The sequence below is a fragment of the Vigna angularis genome, chromosome 2 (genome assembly GCF_016808095.1).
Source record: "Vigna angularis cultivar LongXiaoDou No.4 chromosome 2, ASM1680809v1, whole genome shotgun sequence".
Classification (NCBI taxonomy): Eukaryota; Viridiplantae; Streptophyta; class Magnoliopsida; order Fabales; family Fabaceae; genus Vigna; species Vigna angularis.
Window position 1 is genome coordinate 5,406,075 of NC_068971.1, and position 18,363 is coordinate 5,424,437.

General features: G+C 30.9%; 2 protein-coding genes across 2 annotated transcripts; one reads left to right on the top strand and one right to left on the bottom strand.

Annotated features, from left to right (window-relative positions):
• The first annotated feature begins 2,000 nt into the window (after nt 1-2,000).
• On the top strand, nt 2,001-6,537 carry LOC108329420 (RGG repeats nuclear RNA binding protein A). Its single transcript, XM_017563610.2, has 7 exons — nt 2,001-2,456; nt 3,446-3,764; nt 3,841-3,906; nt 4,030-4,162; nt 4,585-4,740; nt 4,836-4,892; nt 5,996-6,537. The coding sequence occupies exons 1-7, from the start codon at nt 2,270-2,272 to the stop codon at nt 6,173-6,175; spliced, it is 1,098 nt and encodes a 365-aa protein (XP_017419099.1). The 5' UTR covers nt 2,001-2,269; the 3' UTR covers nt 6,176-6,537.
• A 2,517-nt stretch (nt 6,538-9,054) lies between these two features.
• LOC108329324 (ras-related protein RABD2a) lies at nt 9,055-13,348 on the bottom strand. The gene is made up of 8 exons (XM_017563490.2): nt 13,092-13,348; nt 12,148-12,220; nt 11,199-11,246; nt 11,046-11,093; nt 10,785-10,856; nt 10,535-10,690; nt 10,277-10,380; nt 9,055-9,346 (listed from the first exon to the last, which is right to left on the bottom strand). Exons 1-8 carry the CDS (start codon nt 13,103-13,105, stop codon nt 9,253-9,255), a joined length of 609 nt encoding a protein of 202 aa, XP_017418979.1. The 5' UTR covers nt 13,106-13,348; the 3' UTR covers nt 9,055-9,252.
• Between the last annotated feature and the right edge of the window lie 5,015 nt (nt 13,349-18,363).

The window sequence follows — 18,363 nt, forward strand, 5'->3', positions numbered from 1 at the left end:
AATTTAATTAGTTCAAATATTTGTATATTTATAAAATCCTACCGTTTCATTAAAACATAACTATATATCTTAAAATTATAAAAACAACTACCGTGTTTATTAAAAATTAATCAATATCTTAACGAAAAACATTACATGTATTTTAAAAAATTATAGAGATACATAGTAAAAACCTTTGAGATACATAATGAAATGCCTGTGTGACATGTGATCAAGATTTTGTTCTTCTGCACCTCCCATTGTTTTCTCCCCGCACCTCTAAAACATGTAATCTCCAAATATTCCTAATTATAATAAAATACTTGTGTATCTCCTTCTTTTTAATATTTTTTGGATTAAATGTTTTAGAAAATATTTTGGATTCAAAAATATATTATGAAATAATTAGTTTATAATATATAACAATATATTCTAAATTAAGTGTTTTCAAAATGTATTTTTAAATCTACAAATATCATTCCAAATCCTCAGTCTCAAGTATAAAAGTATTTTTTCAGATTGATTATTTTAAAAGATATTTTTGAATCTAAAAATAAATTTTGAAATACCTAATCTAAAATATATATATAAAATTTAGTCCAAATTAGATGTTTCAAAAAGTATTTCCATATTTTAAAATATGATTTAATATATTTAATCCGAAATACAAAAATATTTTCTGAATTAGATGGTCTAAAAGGCCACAATTAGTTTTCAAGCTCAATGACAATAATTATATCCTCCAAAGGGATATTTTACTTTAGGGGGGGTGCAAGAAGAAAAGCTTTGTGATCAATAACCCAAAAGCTTTCTGGACCAAAATAACATAACATCTCTCTAGATCTGGTTTAGCTCTCGTGTTCAAAATCTTCATTGGTTATTTTGATACTTCAAGAGAGTTTGAATTTCTGTTAGAAATATCTACTTATATTTAATTTCGCAGTATCTTAAATATAGTCATTTTGGAGAGAGGACATTTGATGTAAAAGAATCATGTTCTAAATAGATAATGTGATGACTGAAAAAATGAAAAATAAAATAAAATACAACTTAAAAAAAGTTATGAACAATTTTTTATTCATAAATATAGAGTTTGAAAAAATAGTTGATAAATCATTAGTAATTTCTAAAATTAAATAGAAATTTGATTAGATCCATATTTTTTAGAATTTTTGTGTGTGTGTGATGATGGATTAGATAATTTCTCTTGCAGTTTGTAGATAATTGATAATATAGACTTTCTGCAACAGTATTCAAAATGAAGTAACTTGTTTTTATCGGTTGAAAATGTGAATATTGAATATAAACAAAAAAAGGCAGAACTTTATGGAGGAAATATAGAATGAGTGGACCAAGAACAATTAATTTTATCTGCAGATTTTATGTTTGATTTATTAAGAGTTTTCCACTGCCTTTTTTTAATAAATAATACTAAATGTCATCATAGGTTATTTTTTATTTTATAAAATATTAAAATTAAAATATATTTAATAAAAAAAAAATCTTCATTTTCTTCCATTTTTCCTGTTTGACCGTATGACAGTTAGCCTCTATGCTGGCGCAGTCATCTTCTGTCACTGCACGGAAAACTAGCCACCAGTTACCCTAAATTTGGTTCAAATAGATTTTTAAAACTCATATATAAACCAATTTAACTTATACAAAAATATTTTATTTTTCCATTTTTTTTAAAGCTAATATTTTTCACTCCTCTTTAAAGAAAAATGGGCAAATTAAAAGACAAATGCAGGATTGGGAAATCATTTGAAAATTAAATGGTCAAGAGACATAATAAAAAATTGGAAATAATTAAAGAACTTTGAAAGTAATTTAGCACTTTTTAAAGAAAAAAATTGAGAAAGAAAAATAAATAGAAATTGAAGAATCACAGTTTATTTTTATTTTTTTAAAATAATTAACAAAAGTAATATTGTGGTGTAATGTAAAAAAAAAAAAGTAAGAGGATTACATTACAGGAGCAGATACATAAATTCCTATTCCTAGGTCTGAAATAAATAAGAGACTTTGAAGAGATTAGGTTGTGCTGTCTATTCTATTCTATTCTCTCACACTCTCATTCGCACACTCTCATTCTCTCTCTCTTTGCGGCTAGGGTTTTAGGTCTTTACCCTCGCATTTCCTTCAATCGTCTTCTTCTCTTTGATCTCCCATACGTTTCAGTTTTGTTCAAAATGGAAACTTTGCTAGTTTAAAACCAAGTAGTGGTCGAGGCTTTGTGTTTGGGAACGTACAGTCTTGTTTTGGGATTGGGAAAAACAGATTCTGAGAGATGGCAACCATGAACCCCTTTGATTTGTTGGGTGACGACGCAGAGGACCCTTCTCAGCTCATCGCGGCCGAGCAACTCAAGGCGGCGGCAGCGGCTGCGGCGGCCGCGGCGGCTCCGAAGAAGGCGCCTGTTCAGCAGAACAAGCCGGCTCAGCTGCCCACTAAGCCTCCTCCTCCTGCTCAAGCGGGTGAGATTCTCAACTAATTGAAGTCTTGTTTTTTGGTTTTTCTGGTTTTGCATTTTTGGTTGGGTGGATTGGAAGAGTGTTAATCGAGTTTGTTTGATGATTGTGCTGAGATATCTGTCGTTTTGGGATTGTTTTTGTTTGTTAATGGGTGGGTTGTTTGGTTCAATGGGTTTACTTGACTAAGTTGTGCTGTGTGTTTTTGTTGTCTTTGTATGTTATTGTTGATTTATTTACATTTGCCTTTGATCATGATTTTCTTGTTGTATGTGTTTGATACGTTTATTCATTGTCAGGGTGTTGTTTTAGCCTGCTTGTTGGGATTTGCGCAGGTGATCTAAAGTCACAATAAAATGCTAACCGATGTGATTATTGGTAAATGTTCATATGTCTGGTTTCATGTTGTGGAATTGATTCTGGGACTAGCTTGATTTTGAGTTAGAAAAACTTTAACTAGCTTTTTGCACTAGATAAAAAACATTGAGTTTTACAAATTTGGTTTTAGATTAAAATCATAAAAATATCTATCGCACCACTGCCAAATGAATTTCATTTATAATAAATATTGCAAACAGTTGTGTGTATATGAAGGTTGGTTGTGTATGTTGGAAGGGTATTACGTGGTAGTGGTGTTCTCTAAGTTTTCTCGCGAGGTATTGTGTATTGGATACATAATGCATTGTTAGTTGTGAGGAGGGTAATCTGATGTGAGTTTTTGTTGAAATTACTTTCTGTGATAACTCATGAGTAAATTACAATGTGTTACATATTTCATTTAAAACTGCTCTTTTTTTGTAATTTGTTTACGGACATTTTCCATTTCAAACTGTTATTTTTGTAGGAATTTGGGTATGACATTGCCAGAATTAATTGGTTAAAGTTTTTTTAGTTGGTTGATTTTTTGTTGGAAATTGTCCTTGTAATTATGAATGTTTATTGACAATCTTTATGTTCTTTTGATTTCACATTTTCTGCTTGTGTCCTGTTGATAGTTAGGGAGTCCAGAAATGATCCTGTTCGTGGAGGCCGTGGAGGTGGACGAGGTGGTGGACGTGGGTTTGGACGTGGTCGTGGGTTTGGTAGGGACTCTTCCAATGATGAGAATTCGTTTCCTGGCACTGGAGCTCCTTACAATTCGGGTTCTTTTGAAGAAGGAGATGCTGGGAAGTCTTCTGAAAGACGTGGTTATGGTGGACCACGAGGTCCTTATCGTGGTGGGCGCCGTGGAGGTTTTAGCAATGGTGAAACTGGTGAAGGTGAAGAAGGACGCCCTCGACGAGCATTTGATCGTCGCAGTGGGACGGGCCGAGGGTGATGCTACTATTGATAACAAATCTCTGTTTGATTTATGTTTTGTAAGTACTGATGTCCTTTGGTCTACTCGCAGAAATGAATTTAAACGTGAAGGTGCTGGACGTGGTAACTGGGGAACGCAAAATGATGATATTACCCAGTAAGCATTCTTCTCAAAATTTTGTATTCTATTATTTGAATAGTAGTATTATTTACATTGTTTATAGGAAATTCTGCTTTTAATTATTGCTATTTATATTCTTTTCCTCCTGGTTTATATTAGGGAAACTGAGGAAGTTGTGAATGAAACTGAAAAGAATTTGGGAGATGAGAAGCCTGCAGTTGAAGTAGAAGTAGCTGATGGAAACAAGGACAATCCTGCTAATGACACTGAAGAGAAAGAGCCTGAAGATAAGGTGATTTCCAACCCTAATCTATGCTTTTACTTACCATATTGGTCAGCTTTTTGCAAGTGTCTGTCAGTTTTCATGTGTATTTGTTTTTATTGATTAATAAATGCAGTGCATGGCTATGTTTACGAACTGTCTGGTGTAATTGCTTGATCCCCCACATCCCATTTCCTTGGTCACCTTGGGGTCCATAAGGACTAACGTCGGATGACATCATCAAATTGAATGTCAACATCTTATGTTGTCATATAGCCTCATTGATAACAATTTATGGATTTGTCTGTATATATATCCTGTTGATATACTCATTTTATGTTACCACTTGCGGTTTACTTTCTACGTTCACCTTCTCTGGTGGTTAATTACCTAAGATGTGTTTTTAATTATAAATTTATTGATCTGTTGGTATTGTGCTGTTCATTCGCTAGGAGATGACTCTGGAGGAATACGAGAAAGTGCTGGAAGAGAGAAGGAAGGCCTTCCAAGCACTCAAGACTGAAGGAAGAAAGGTGGACACTAAAGAGTTTGCATCCATGCAACCCTTGTCAAGCAAAAAGGACAATCATGACATATTCATTAAACTGGTGAATACATTTTAAACCATCGACTTCAATCTATCTTCTGTTCATATGTTGGTAATACCTGGTAACATGTGTTGACACATTTGTCTTTTTTCCAGGGATCTGATAAAGATAAGCGAAAGGAGGCTTTTGAGAAGGAAGAAAAATCCAAAAAGGTTTGACTTTCTTGAATTTTCTTGTTATTTCGCCTAGATTGTCATTTTCTTCTTCTCAATTAGGTCGTTATCATGAAAGATTATCAAGCAAGTATCACTATCCCACATTTCATGGTTTATTATGTATTTGGGAATTATAAGAAAATTTAAAGTTAAAAAATATTTTTTCTATGAAATTTAAAATATAAACAAATGTTAACAAATTAATTGTTTAGTATTTCAAAAGTAATTCAATTAATAGAATACCATTTCAATAATTTTAATTTTATCTGATTTTATTTAATGTTTATTGGTGAAATTTATGTATTAACTAAAATAATTAAGGGAATCTAGTCAAATGTGTGGCTAACTAGTTTTCAAGAATGAGGACTTAATTTTTAATATACGGGTAATTGATTACTTCTATTCTCAATAGTCTAAACTTTTCTTTACATGCTCACTCAGACACTCGGGTGTGCCCCTGCTTGCCTGTGTGATCGACCAGTGTGTGGATTCTTTAATATCAATCTCCTGATCTCATGCTACTTAGAATATGCAATATATGTCATTTGAGAGACAATAATTATTAAACTGAAATGTTCTGTGCTGGTTAACAAAGATTTTTCTCAACAGCGATATTAATTTTGTGCTGATTTTCACATTGAAAAGGATAATTTTTATTTTTCAACAGTAAATAATTTGTACATTAAAGGAGTTTTCACTGTCATACAGACACAGATAATCATGTTTGGTAATTTTCTTGACCTCTGCTATAACTATCTTGAAAGACATGTCAATAGTGATTTCAAAATGGTTGTTTGTAATTTTTTTGCGCTAATCTTTTTAATGCTTCTTTGTGACTTCTGTAGTCTGTTCCCAACTCTGTTATCTGAACTAGGTGCCATGTTCTGCTTATTTCTGCATGTTCAAATAGTCTTGCTTGGTATTTATATATCCACAACATTTTCTTGCTCCTGTTTTATACAAATTTTAGGTTGGCTGTTTTGGAAAGTCAAATGTATTTTTCTTTTGTATAATGAATAGTTGATTTCTTTGATCTTTGTTTCTGTTCCATTATCTTTTGTTCTTCTGACTAAATCTTGTTTCATTCATCATATTTTTAGTCTGTTAGCATCACCGAATTCCTGAAGCCTGCTGAAGGGGAAACTTACTACAGCCCAGGTGGACGTGGTAGGGGCCGTGGTCGTGGCTCTCGTGGTGGTTTTCGTGGAGGTGTTACCAACAGTGCACCTGCCCCATCCATTGAAGATCCTGGGCATTTCCCAACCTTGGGTGGCAAGTGAGGTTTCCCAGAACCCTTTTGACATATCCTTGTCATATTTTCAGTTTTGGGTTCTCATTTGAACTTATGCAGGAAAAGAACTACGGTTATTGGATTTCCTGGTTCAGAAGGGTCATTTAATTATGTCTTAACATGTAAATTTAGGTTGTTCTTCATACGGTCCTGTATCCCTTGTAGCCTGTTTCCCCATATGCTTTGCTTTTGTCTGCGTTTGACATATTGGGGTATATGGTGGGGGGAAGGTGGTAAGAGACATAAGTGTTGTTGAGTTTCCTTTTCTTCATAGATAGACAACTCAGTTTTGCTTCAGATTTTGGTTTCTTATCTTCAATCCCAGTCAAACAAGAATAAGTTGGAACATAAGTTGAAGACGTCCTTGGTTATTTTTTTTTTGTACCAGGGCTCTTTCTCTGCCTGGTGCCAGTGCTTAGCACTACCTAAATTTCTCTAGATAGCGTTACATAATGAGTTAGATCATAATTGGACTATTCTATTCGGTGATCTTTGGGTAGAATGTTACATTTTGTAATCTGTGTGCTACTTTCTTAAATTCACTTTAAACAAACAACCCAACCCAACATTTTAAGAACTCACGCTTCACATCACTCTTAACCATTATTTTTATACCGATAATTTGAACTGATTACATCTTAAAATTTCTCTTCCATTACGGGTTAGTTTAATGTAATGATGATTTATATTCGTAATTTTAAACTATATTTTGATACAACAATTCTCCTGTTGTATTGATGTAAAATTTTTTAAGGATATTTTTTTGTTATGGATGTGTGTAATCTAATAAAAATACAAAGAAAAGTAAAGTGATTTTTTTTTCACGAGTCATTTACAATTGCTTTCAAATGTTATGTGCATCCCTGTATGCTAAGCCTGTCGTGTAGCACTTGTTGAAAAGTAACAATAGTTGTGTGAATATTCGAAGTTTGATGTCATCTTACCAAAGGGCTTAACAAAAGTGAAAAAAAGTCAGCTTCATCATACGCTCCTAAACAGTTTTTGTAACTTTTTAGTTTCTACAATATGGTCAGAATTCAAAGAATCTTTAATATTTAGGTATCAATCTTTAGGAGATGGGTGTGGTTTTTGAATTAGATAACATTATTAACTAAATCATGGTCAGAAAAACATAAGCATGTTGATCCAATTAATTTTGTTTAGATAAAAGTTGATTCAATTAGATTAAGACTAAAACAGCTGCAAAGCTTATAAAAGATGTTTTTTTTTTAAAAAATTTAACGTACTATTCTGATTATTTTTTTAATTATTTTGTGTACTTTTAATTATACATATAACTATTATGCTGAAGTATGGATGTATTTGGTACGCGGGAATATACGAGGATAAAGGATAAATACAAATGCGTAAATTATATTATTGTTTTCGTATTGTGTATTTCTTTAGGTAAAGAATGGAAAAACAAATAAGATTGCATAATTTAGATCTAAGTTATCTTATTATAATGGTGTTATCTATAAGTATATCAAAGGAAATAGATTGTTTTAATTTGTGTCTTATTTTTTCTTTTTAAATTCAGTTATTTCTCTTAATGTATTTAGATTTTTGAATCATTTACATCTTTAATAATACATCACAAACCACATGTGTAAGTATCACTATTGTAATTTTTTTTCAAATATACAAGTTTCTTTTTTTAATTAGTCATCACCTTTATACGAAAAAAAAAAACTTTTCTAACTACTTTAGCATTTCTTCATCAAACACCTTTAACAAATTAAAATAATTTTTATTTGAGAAAATATACAACTTTTAGTAAAAACCGAGTGCACACTATAACATTACACAATTAACTCAATTGGTCATACATTTTCATTGTGAATCCATTTAAAATTTTATTTGATGATATTCTTTTTATAAATCACACTAATGCGAGGAATAAACTGATTTGAAATTTAAATTATATGCACCCATATTAATTAAGTAGAAGACATTAATATTATAAAATTTTGATTTCACAATATAATTATAAATTTCCATAACCTAACAATATTTGCATTAGTTTCTATTTTACTATATATAATGTTTCTCACTATTTCTTCCCCTATATTCAAGTACTTGGGTCACTTATACCATGTCACCTTTTCAAATTAGATCATCATTCCTAACCTTTATTCCTTGATTGAATTGTGGCTATATGCTATATTCAAACTGTTTTTTGTTGAGATGACATGATTAGTAGACAATTGTTTTAAGTATGCAATTATAAGTTTAATCCTTAGTCTTTTAAGTATAAAGAAACATCTTTAAAAAGAAGTAAAGTCCTCAAGTGGATGTTGACTTTTTGAGGAATTATTCCTTCACTTTCTACAGCTAGCTAAGGCCATTTAAATGGCCACGGTTCAATACTCCAACTTATAATAAGAAAAGAAAAAGAAAACCAACTCAGCTTAGCTTGTTCTTAAAGGGTGAACAAAAAATAATTTTATGGTTAGTCTAGTAGGTGCTAATGAATCCACTCCACCTTCTAATGAATTTCAACCGAGGAATTTAGTACACAATAACAATAGAGCTTAGAAATAACTTAATGTTAGAGTCATAATAAAAAACCACTCAGTATATATGCTAAAATAATCATTATAAGAATTAATAATATATTGATTTTCAAATGAATGGAATTTATTCTTAATGCTAAAAAGATCAAATGAAAAGATGGTGTTTTAAACTATTTATAGAAATTCAATTAAAGTTTTATACTTCATTTTCAAACGAAAAAAGATGGTATTTTAACATTTTCCCCGAAAGAGCATAACATAGCCGAATCAAACGAGGAAATAACGGGTCTATGACAAGAAATTGTTCATGCAGTTCTGACAGCACACACAGAATAAACTAGTAGCCAAACGGTTGAATAGAAACATATATTTAGTAGTAGGAAATTATATACTTTGCACAAGCCACATCATTAAGTATATTCAAAGAATGGGATCGTCTAGGTCAGTTTTAAACCAACAAACAAATTCTGACATTGGTCCACTATTTGGCGAAATTAAAAAAAAAATCTTACACGAATGTGACTAAAATATAATGGATCTGAATTACTGGTTAGGAAGAGCAGCATCCACCTTTCTGTGCAACTGGCTGCCCCCTGATCTGCACTGTTGGAGGCCTTGCATTATTTGCAGGTTGGCTTGCCATTCTACGTTCACACACGAAAGAAAGTTACCATCAGATTAGCTTGGAAGGAATAGTTTGCCAGACAAGAAAAATTCCATGAATGTGATCTCTGTTTCTGTTTATACTTAAATCATCATTATGAAATTAGGGGAAAGGTAAAGCATAAAGTTAATATATATAGTTTTATACCCAGAACTTGTGCATTGTGTTTTATACCCTTGCTCCTTGGGGCTACTCTTTGACTCTTTCGTTGGGAAAAGATAAAGTTTTAAGACATTCACATAGGAGATTTTAAAAGAGAAAATACTGTTAGCTGCAAGTTGCTCTGGAGACAGAAAAGGGAAGGGCAATGGAAATTCGGATTTCAAAAATAGTTCATCGGCCACGACTTTTTACCCGACTAAGTCAACCTCCTTACAACACCAAGTTATTCAGTCAGAGTAAGTGCAGATATGGCTTAAATTGGAATGGTTATGGTACCAGCATAGTGAGATGTCACCCATGCAAGCCTCTGAATGTTCATCATAGTAATGATACTTTTAGTCCAGAGATGACCCTCTAGGATTTTCACCTCAACGATATCTTGTGAGATTGGAGAACTAAATCCCTTTTGCCTCTCCTAGAGCTTATTCACTTAAAAGCAAATTACAGCCTTTCAGCAAACTCCTAACACAAGTTTTGACTCTGGAGATTGGCATAGCATAATTATATTTATTTGAAAAATCTTTGCCGTGTTTGGCAGATGATTTCATAAACCAATAGACATAAAAACAGCCAAGTACCCATATGTTTTCTTATATATTTTAAAGAACATGAGCTACAGTGTAATTATTCGTTAGAGTAAATAGGCAACAATTATTTCCTGGGCTTGCTTCTAAGGCCATCAAGTTGCACTGAAATTTTGGAGTTTTCTTGAATATCCATTAAGTTAGAAACAGTCAGGAATGTATACCTATCCTTGATTGATGCAGACATTGCCATGAAAGCTTGTTCAACGTTTGTAGCATCTTTAGCACTTGTTTCCATAAAAGGTATGCCTATTTCATCTGCAAATGCCTGTTAAAGATCAAAGTATAGAAAGGTAGCGTGAGGGTAACTGAAAAAACTATATAAGATTAGTGAGTTAATAACTCAGCGACAGCACTATGTGTGAACAAAACGTTGAAGCTTAATCTGAAAAAAATTAAAGGGATGTGCATCAAAGCCATACTTTAGCTGTATCATATGACACAGCTCTATTTTCTGTCAGATCGCACTTGTTGCCAACCAAAAGCTTGTTAACACTATCACTTGCATAGCGGTCAATTTCACTGAGCCACTGCTTCACATTATTGAAACTGTCTTCATCTGTCACATCATAAACAATCTGCCAGAGGAACCAGTCAGTAAAGCATGCAAGGATGGACCATAAAAGGGGAAATCAACATCTAAATGCACATGCCAAGAAAATCATCACCCACAATGATCCCATGGGCTCCACGGTAGTAGCTACTGGTGATTGTCCTAAATCGTTCTTGCCCAGCTGTGTCCCACTACGTATAAATCAGATCATAAATCAATGCAGAAAAATATGTCAATACAACTATGGATATTGGTGATCCACATGGTACTGAAGCATGATGACTTAAAGCAAAACTATTTGTCCAACAAAACGATTAAAAAAGATAGGTCAAGCTCACTGAAGATCAACAGATAAAGGACAAAGCCAATAAGATACATACGATTTGGAGTTTGATGGTCTTTCCATCCTGCTCAACTGTACGTATTTTCTACAAAATTTGACGTAAAATGATTATTAGTTTAGACAATGCTTCAAACAATTCTGGCCAAAAATCTATACACTGCTAGCTAAAAATTTGTAGACTTGTACTCACAAAATCAACTCCAATGGTGCTGATGTAGCTCTCTATGTATGAATCATCCTGTAGCATAATGTAGAAATTATTATATAGTTAATCTAAACAACACCGTTAAGCTAAATGTGCCATCTTTAAGAACCAAGACCACCCATCATGCAGTGCGAAGCTACTTAAGTTAGAAAGTCAGATGAGTATCACACTCTCAAAAAAGTAGACTAAATGATAGAAATATTTCATGACATTGGCTGTATGCTTCGTTATTTACTACCAGTTTAGTGAAACTCACATAACCTTTTAATCAACCAAAACATGTTAATAATTCTGTTTTCCACTGTTTTTTTTTTTCTTCTAATCAGACATTCTCCAAAAGTCAAATTCACTTGTTCAAATCACACCAAAACCAACAAAAGGAGGTCGCATTACTTTCAGCATAATCCAACAGGAAATAATTTTAGAAAAATGGTATTCAGTGCATCTGCAGTGTTGAATTACATTGCAATCTTCTTTATTTATTTTTTTTCTGCACTTTCGGAATAGAGGGGCTACTCTGCTTACAAGGAGTTTGATCTTCCTATTTTTCTATTCAGTTATAAAATTCCCATCAAATTACCCAGCAAAAAGGTATTACTTACTTTCCTAAAAGCATGAATAGATAAGCTAAATGATAAACCATAAATTTTGTGAACATTTTATACATGGGGAAACATACGTTCTTACACATGTAGAAGTAAAGGCTACTCCACTAATTCATTTTTTCACTTTTTCTTTTACATATTGTAGAACTCCAACAGACTAAAACCTCAAACAAGGAAACAGCTATCCTTTTGAAAGATGTCGTAGTTACCAATTACCATATTTATATACAGCAAACGCAAAGGATGGTATTGTTCTCTAGGACAAGAGATGTAAACAAGACAGTCGTAGTAACAATAATTAACTGGTATAAAAAAGGTTGACAGCTTACTGCAAATCTCAGAAGAAGACATGATTTACCAACACCGGAGTCTCCAATAAGAAGGAGCTTGAACAGATAATCACTGCAAACAATAACCACATCATATTAACTTTTGTATCCTATAATAGACTGTGCATCAGACACAGAAGCAACCATTTCTCTTTCACACACAAGCATTTAGATAACAGTTTAAATCGAAAGCAATCATAATGTCTCGATTCATTAAGAACTATAAACCAATATAACACAAAGCGTCGTTTTCTTTTTCTCTTATTGCTTTATCTATAAGTGGAATAGCCAAACACCATATAAACAACAATCCAAACCCCATACTTCCGATGTGAGAAGTCAACGGCCATATTAATCTAAAAACTAACAACCTTGCAGACAACCTCCCACTTTTCCCCTATTCTCACATGTTTAACATAATTTGATGATTCTCCCAATGAGCTGCTACTCAAATCATACAAAACACAAATACAACTACCGAACAGTATGCGAAGTTCAACTTTCAATTCAGTTCGTGAGGACAGATATTGATCAGGGCAAAGGAAAAATGGAACCATACGAACTCAAATGACTCTTTGAAATCAACGGGGAACAAGACCACTCTATCTCTGTACTTCAAAATCAATCATAAAGACACAGAAACAGAGATCACGAAAATCAAGCAGAACCCATGATTGAAAAACAACCCCCCCCCCCCCCCCCCCCCCCCCCCCCCCCCAAAAAAAAAGGATAAAAATACCAAGCGGATCAAAATTTATAAAAACACATGAATCTAGGGTTTCACGGCAACAATATTTGAGGCTAACAGAACCAAAGCAATATTCTACAATTTAACTGCCATCCCCACATACTCTTTTGGCATGGAACATAGAAAAAGAGAAAAAGTAACGAATTTCAACCAAATTATACACGATTCGAGGGAAAAAGGGAACAGATGAACGTACTACTCGGGATTCATTTCGAGGGAAGAAAGTGGGGACCGGAGATTCGCCGGAGATCGGGGAGATGTCGCCGGAGACAGGTCCTGGAAGGAAGCTTCTCCTCGGAATTTCAGAAGAATCGGACGCAAAAAGGAATCGAAATCTAAAGACAACCTCGCTGGTTTCGCTTGCTTGTGCTTCTTTACTTTTGAATGAAAATCTCGTGGAAACGTGACAAATACGGTGACGTATTTGTTTTTGATGATGGTTCGTGTAGCCTAGAAGAAGAAACAATTAATCAGATTGACCCACTTATATCCTATTTTTTAGCCTTTCTTTGTTGTATTCGGTGAAATAAAACCGAGTAACTGAAACCAAAAAGAGAATTAAAGTAAAATGCTCAAATTATTTTAATTAATTGATAATGTGAAATATAAGAAAATATTAAAAGAAAATCAACTGGGAATGAGTTACAAGGAAAGATGAGTACGTGTTTTTCTAAGAACTCATTTTTTTGCCATATAAAATTTATAATTAAAATAAATTAATTACTTAAAATAAAAATTTATTTCTGCTTTATTGAAAATCTCCATAAAAATAAATATATTGTTTTGTAAATATAGATTTTATTAGAAAAGAAAAACATAAGATTAAAACATTGTTTCAATATTTTTTGATATTGGTTTTCTTTTTGTCGTATATTTTTTCAATACTATTATCATTTGCTTTAGTAAGAAATTATCATCATAGGTGGAACAACTGTCACAAAAGTGATCTATTATAAAATAAATAAAAACTTAAATTTTGAAAATAAATTCTTTTGACGTTTAAAACTTATAACATGAAATAACATACATTTTCATAACAAACAACGAAGTCTTGATTTATAGAATTTTCAATTCAAATATATTTATCTTTTTTGACTTTAATATTTCAAAGAACCTTTAATATTGTATAATAATATTTTGACAATATTTTTTTGACAACATTTTAATATAATCTATGTTTCATTTTGTGATTGATCCAAAATTACTCTATAATCAATTATAAAAATCATAAACACCAACAGAAACTAATAACATAATAACACGTAAATTATGTTAAAATATTATCAAAATATCATTATTCTTTAACATTATGTATACCCAACATCGTTTATAAAGTTATTTGTTAAGATACATTCGTCTTCACATTTTAAGAACTTTCTCTATCATCGACCTACCAACTAAAAGGATTCTTTAAAGCGTCAACATGTTTGGTCAATAATGACCGATGATATCCAAAGAGATTAGGTACCATTGGCTTTAATTTGACCTCAAAGTAAACTTGTATTTCTCCGTCAACTCTGAACAATCCAAACTATTATTATATTCACAATTTTTAATCCAAACTATTATCATATTCACAATTTTTAACTAGAGTTCACTTATACAAAAAGTAAATCGTCTTTAAAAATTTCAATTAAAAAGTAAATTAAAAATAATAACTTTCACCATCCATGTTACGCACACACCCCTTAATCCATAAAATTCATAAAATCTTCAAAAAATATTCTTTCATCAAAATAAAATTTAATGTAAATAGTGATATTTTGAACTGCCATTATTTACATTATATTTATTTTTAATTTGTAATCCATATTTATAATATATAATCCATCCGTGTCTATAAATTCTTAATTAATTTTATTACATCATTTTTAATCTGTAATCCATATTTATAATTTATAATCCATCCGTATTTATAAATTCTTAATTAATTTTGTAATTTAATAAAATCTGCTTTTTTATAATGATAAATAAAAAACATAAAAAAGTATAACACTGCAAACACAAAAATTAAGTAACTTATAATTTCAATGGTGGATTAAGATAACATGGTATATTTGCTCACAATTATAATGAAAATATAAAGAAAAATACAAAGAATTGATAGTTCAGATTTTACATTAAAATATATAAAAAAAACACAGTTAATATGTTGTGCTTCCTTCATCTGATTCTCTTGTAACAATTAAAGATGAGACACCACTTCCAATATTAAATTCCTATAATAAAGTATATGAGTAATATTTTATTGATATAAATTTTGATAGCAATATAATATAAGAACTTTCAATAATTTTGTTTGTTAACAGAAGAATGTAGAGAGACTATATAGTTTTGCTGTCCTTGAACTCACAACAGCTACAACGTCCCTTCTTCCGTCTAAGGCCACAACCTGTTCACAATGTACAAATAATTAATAGGGTATGCACTGTACAACCTAATCTATGTTTGCTTTCACTGGAATACAGAAAATTTGTAAAATACCTTAGCAGGTGCAACAATATAATAGCCAACCCGAGGATGACTCCGTACAAATTTTAGGTTATCTTTTGTCGCACCGGCCAATCGCCAAAGTGATCGATCACCAAGAACACCATACTTGTTCTAATTAACGTGACTCGCAAAAGTGATCCATACTAATGTATCAAACCATCCATTACCAGTGTTTGGTGATGCTATTAAATTATAATATATCAGCAAAAAGATGAAAATCATGATGATAGTAAGTTTCTTACCGATACAGAATAAACATATCAAAATATATGCTTACAATATCCTGACAAAGGAGCGAACAAGAAAAACTGTGATGAATGAAAATAAGAGAGTGAACAGGTTACTGATAATCATTTCATCATTAAACCAAAACCTATGTAAGTGGTTTGATACACTAGAATGGATCACCATGGCGTATCACATGATTCTGCAGAGACTGAAAGGCACAAAAATAAAGGAAGTGATTAGAAATTAAAGAGATATATAATAATGGCATATACCTCATGTTTTGAATTGGTGGCTGTGGCTGGTGATAGCTTTGCAGTGTACTATTTATAGATGGATTGAATGAAATGATATTTGAATTTAGACGCTGTGGCGTAAGTGATGAATTATTATGCTTTTTACTCAACAACCATTCATCCACGAGTTAGATTTGTTGTGGGTGGAGACACACGAACGACAACGTATCTCTCCATTCTCACGCAACTTCATTACTCCTTTAATTCAATTTAGGACTGAGACATATTTATATTTATTTCATATATATATATATATATTATAAACGTAAAAAATAAATTTTTATATTTAAAAGAAAAATAAAAAAAATAAAGAAAGATAATAAAGATTTGTATTTATTAAAGTATTATTTCTGATCTAAGAAGTAATATCTTTTATATTCCCACACCTAACCCTATTCATGTGCTTTTTCCACTGTAATTCTATTAAAGTATTAATTCTAAATAAAATGTTATCATGCAACCTTCTCCAAAATATACTTTTTATAATAGTTTAAATCTAAACGTCTACAGAATGAAAATATTATAAGTTGATTTTTCTACAACCTAACACAACATTACATAGTATATAATTGTCTGATAATATAAAAAGATCTTTTTTCAAATGGTACAGTTTATTTCTCGACATCTATGTTATTTGTCCCCAGATAATTTATTTAGGTATTTATTATAGTCACAATTCACATCATATGCATAATTACTTAATAAATAAATAAACTTATTTATTTTCAAAAATAAAATTTTAAGTAAATTTTTATATTAAAATTTATTCATTTTAATTCCTTTGTGACTTAATATCTTCGGTACAGAGTTTTTCTTTTTCTAATTTAAGAAACCTTTCATACAAAACTTCCGAAATTTAAAGTTCCAAACAACATTTATTTTCCACATATAAAATTATGAACTCTTTTCTATAATATATAACAGTTAATTTTATCTTTTTTAAGTCTTTTTTAGCAAAATTTTATAATTTTATATATTAATAATTTATATATTTAACAACGACAATTTATATGGTGGAAATAATTATATATATTTAAATAATAAATAAAACAATTTCTTAAGACTTTGTTCACTTGAATGAATTTGAGAAAGAGTTATTGAATAGATTTGAGAGGATTTGAAAATATATTTGGTTGTTGTTTATTTGAGTGGATTTATAGGTAGGTAAGAGTGAATATGAAAATAAATTTTTTTAATCTGTCAGATCAATCAAATCTTACACTAATTCTCACAAACGTTCGTTGCTTTCAAATTTACTCTCACTTACCTCCAAATTCACTCCAATAAACAATAAAAAAAATTATCTTAAAATCCTCTCAAATTCACTCGATCACTCTTTTTCAAATCTATTAAAGTGAACAAAGAGTAAATGTTGTAAGAAAAATGTTTATGATGTGAATGATCATGACTGAAATTTGTTATTAATTTCTTATCTAAACTTTATATATCACACTTATTCAACTTCAAGTAATGTTTGATTTGTCTAATGGCTTTTTATTTTTATCACTATAGTATATATAAAAAGAATTATTAACAAAAAAAATTCCAACCACATGTTACACGTACCTACCAAACAACCTACATCAAAGTTTAATGCAGAAAACTTTCCCCTTTTAGAAAAGTTTCCTTAATATGAAAGATTAAGAATCACGGATATGCATTGTATAAAATAATGGATCCACCGACAAAATCTTCCTAACTACAAATTAACCGATCAAATTCTTCACTATTACAAAATAAAAACCATTACCCTATAAAACCTGACAATAGATATATACATCAGACCATAAAGAGAGTAAAACTACCAAAAAAATATATTAAAATGAAGAAACCTCTTAAAAAAGTTAAATAGTGAAATTTTAGCCAAAATAGAGCCTCTACCACCGAAGAAAACTCTCTTCTTTCTCAAATTTTTATACGTATTGTCAGTCTTTCTTTCGTGCCTTTTACTTCACGTTTTCGTTTCCTTTAACAAAGGTTTAAACAAGAAATAAATGGCCTTTTCAAGCTTTAAGTTTTCAAGACTTTTTTCTTTTCTTTCTCTTTTTTCTCTAAAAGAAAATCTAAATTCTCCATGTTTTGGATTTTTAGATGGTAAAATCTTAATATCAATTATGTAATTAAAAAAATATATTTTTGCTATAGAATCCAAAATGTTTTGGATTCATACACTTAATCTTAATATCAATTATGTTTTCTGGTAGTAGTTAAAAAATAGTGAGACTCGATTATTTTAATATTAAATGATTTATTTATAAATAGTTTTGTTATAAAAAAGTTTTATTATTTTAAAACGTATCTTTTCTCTAGAAACCACTTTTCTAGAGTTCTCTACCTTCTCTTTAAGGCCTTGTTCACTTGAATGGATTTGAGGGAGAGTAATTGAGGGAATTTGAGAGAATTTGAAAATAAATTTTTGTGTTGTTTATTTAAGTCAATTTGGAGGTAAGTGAG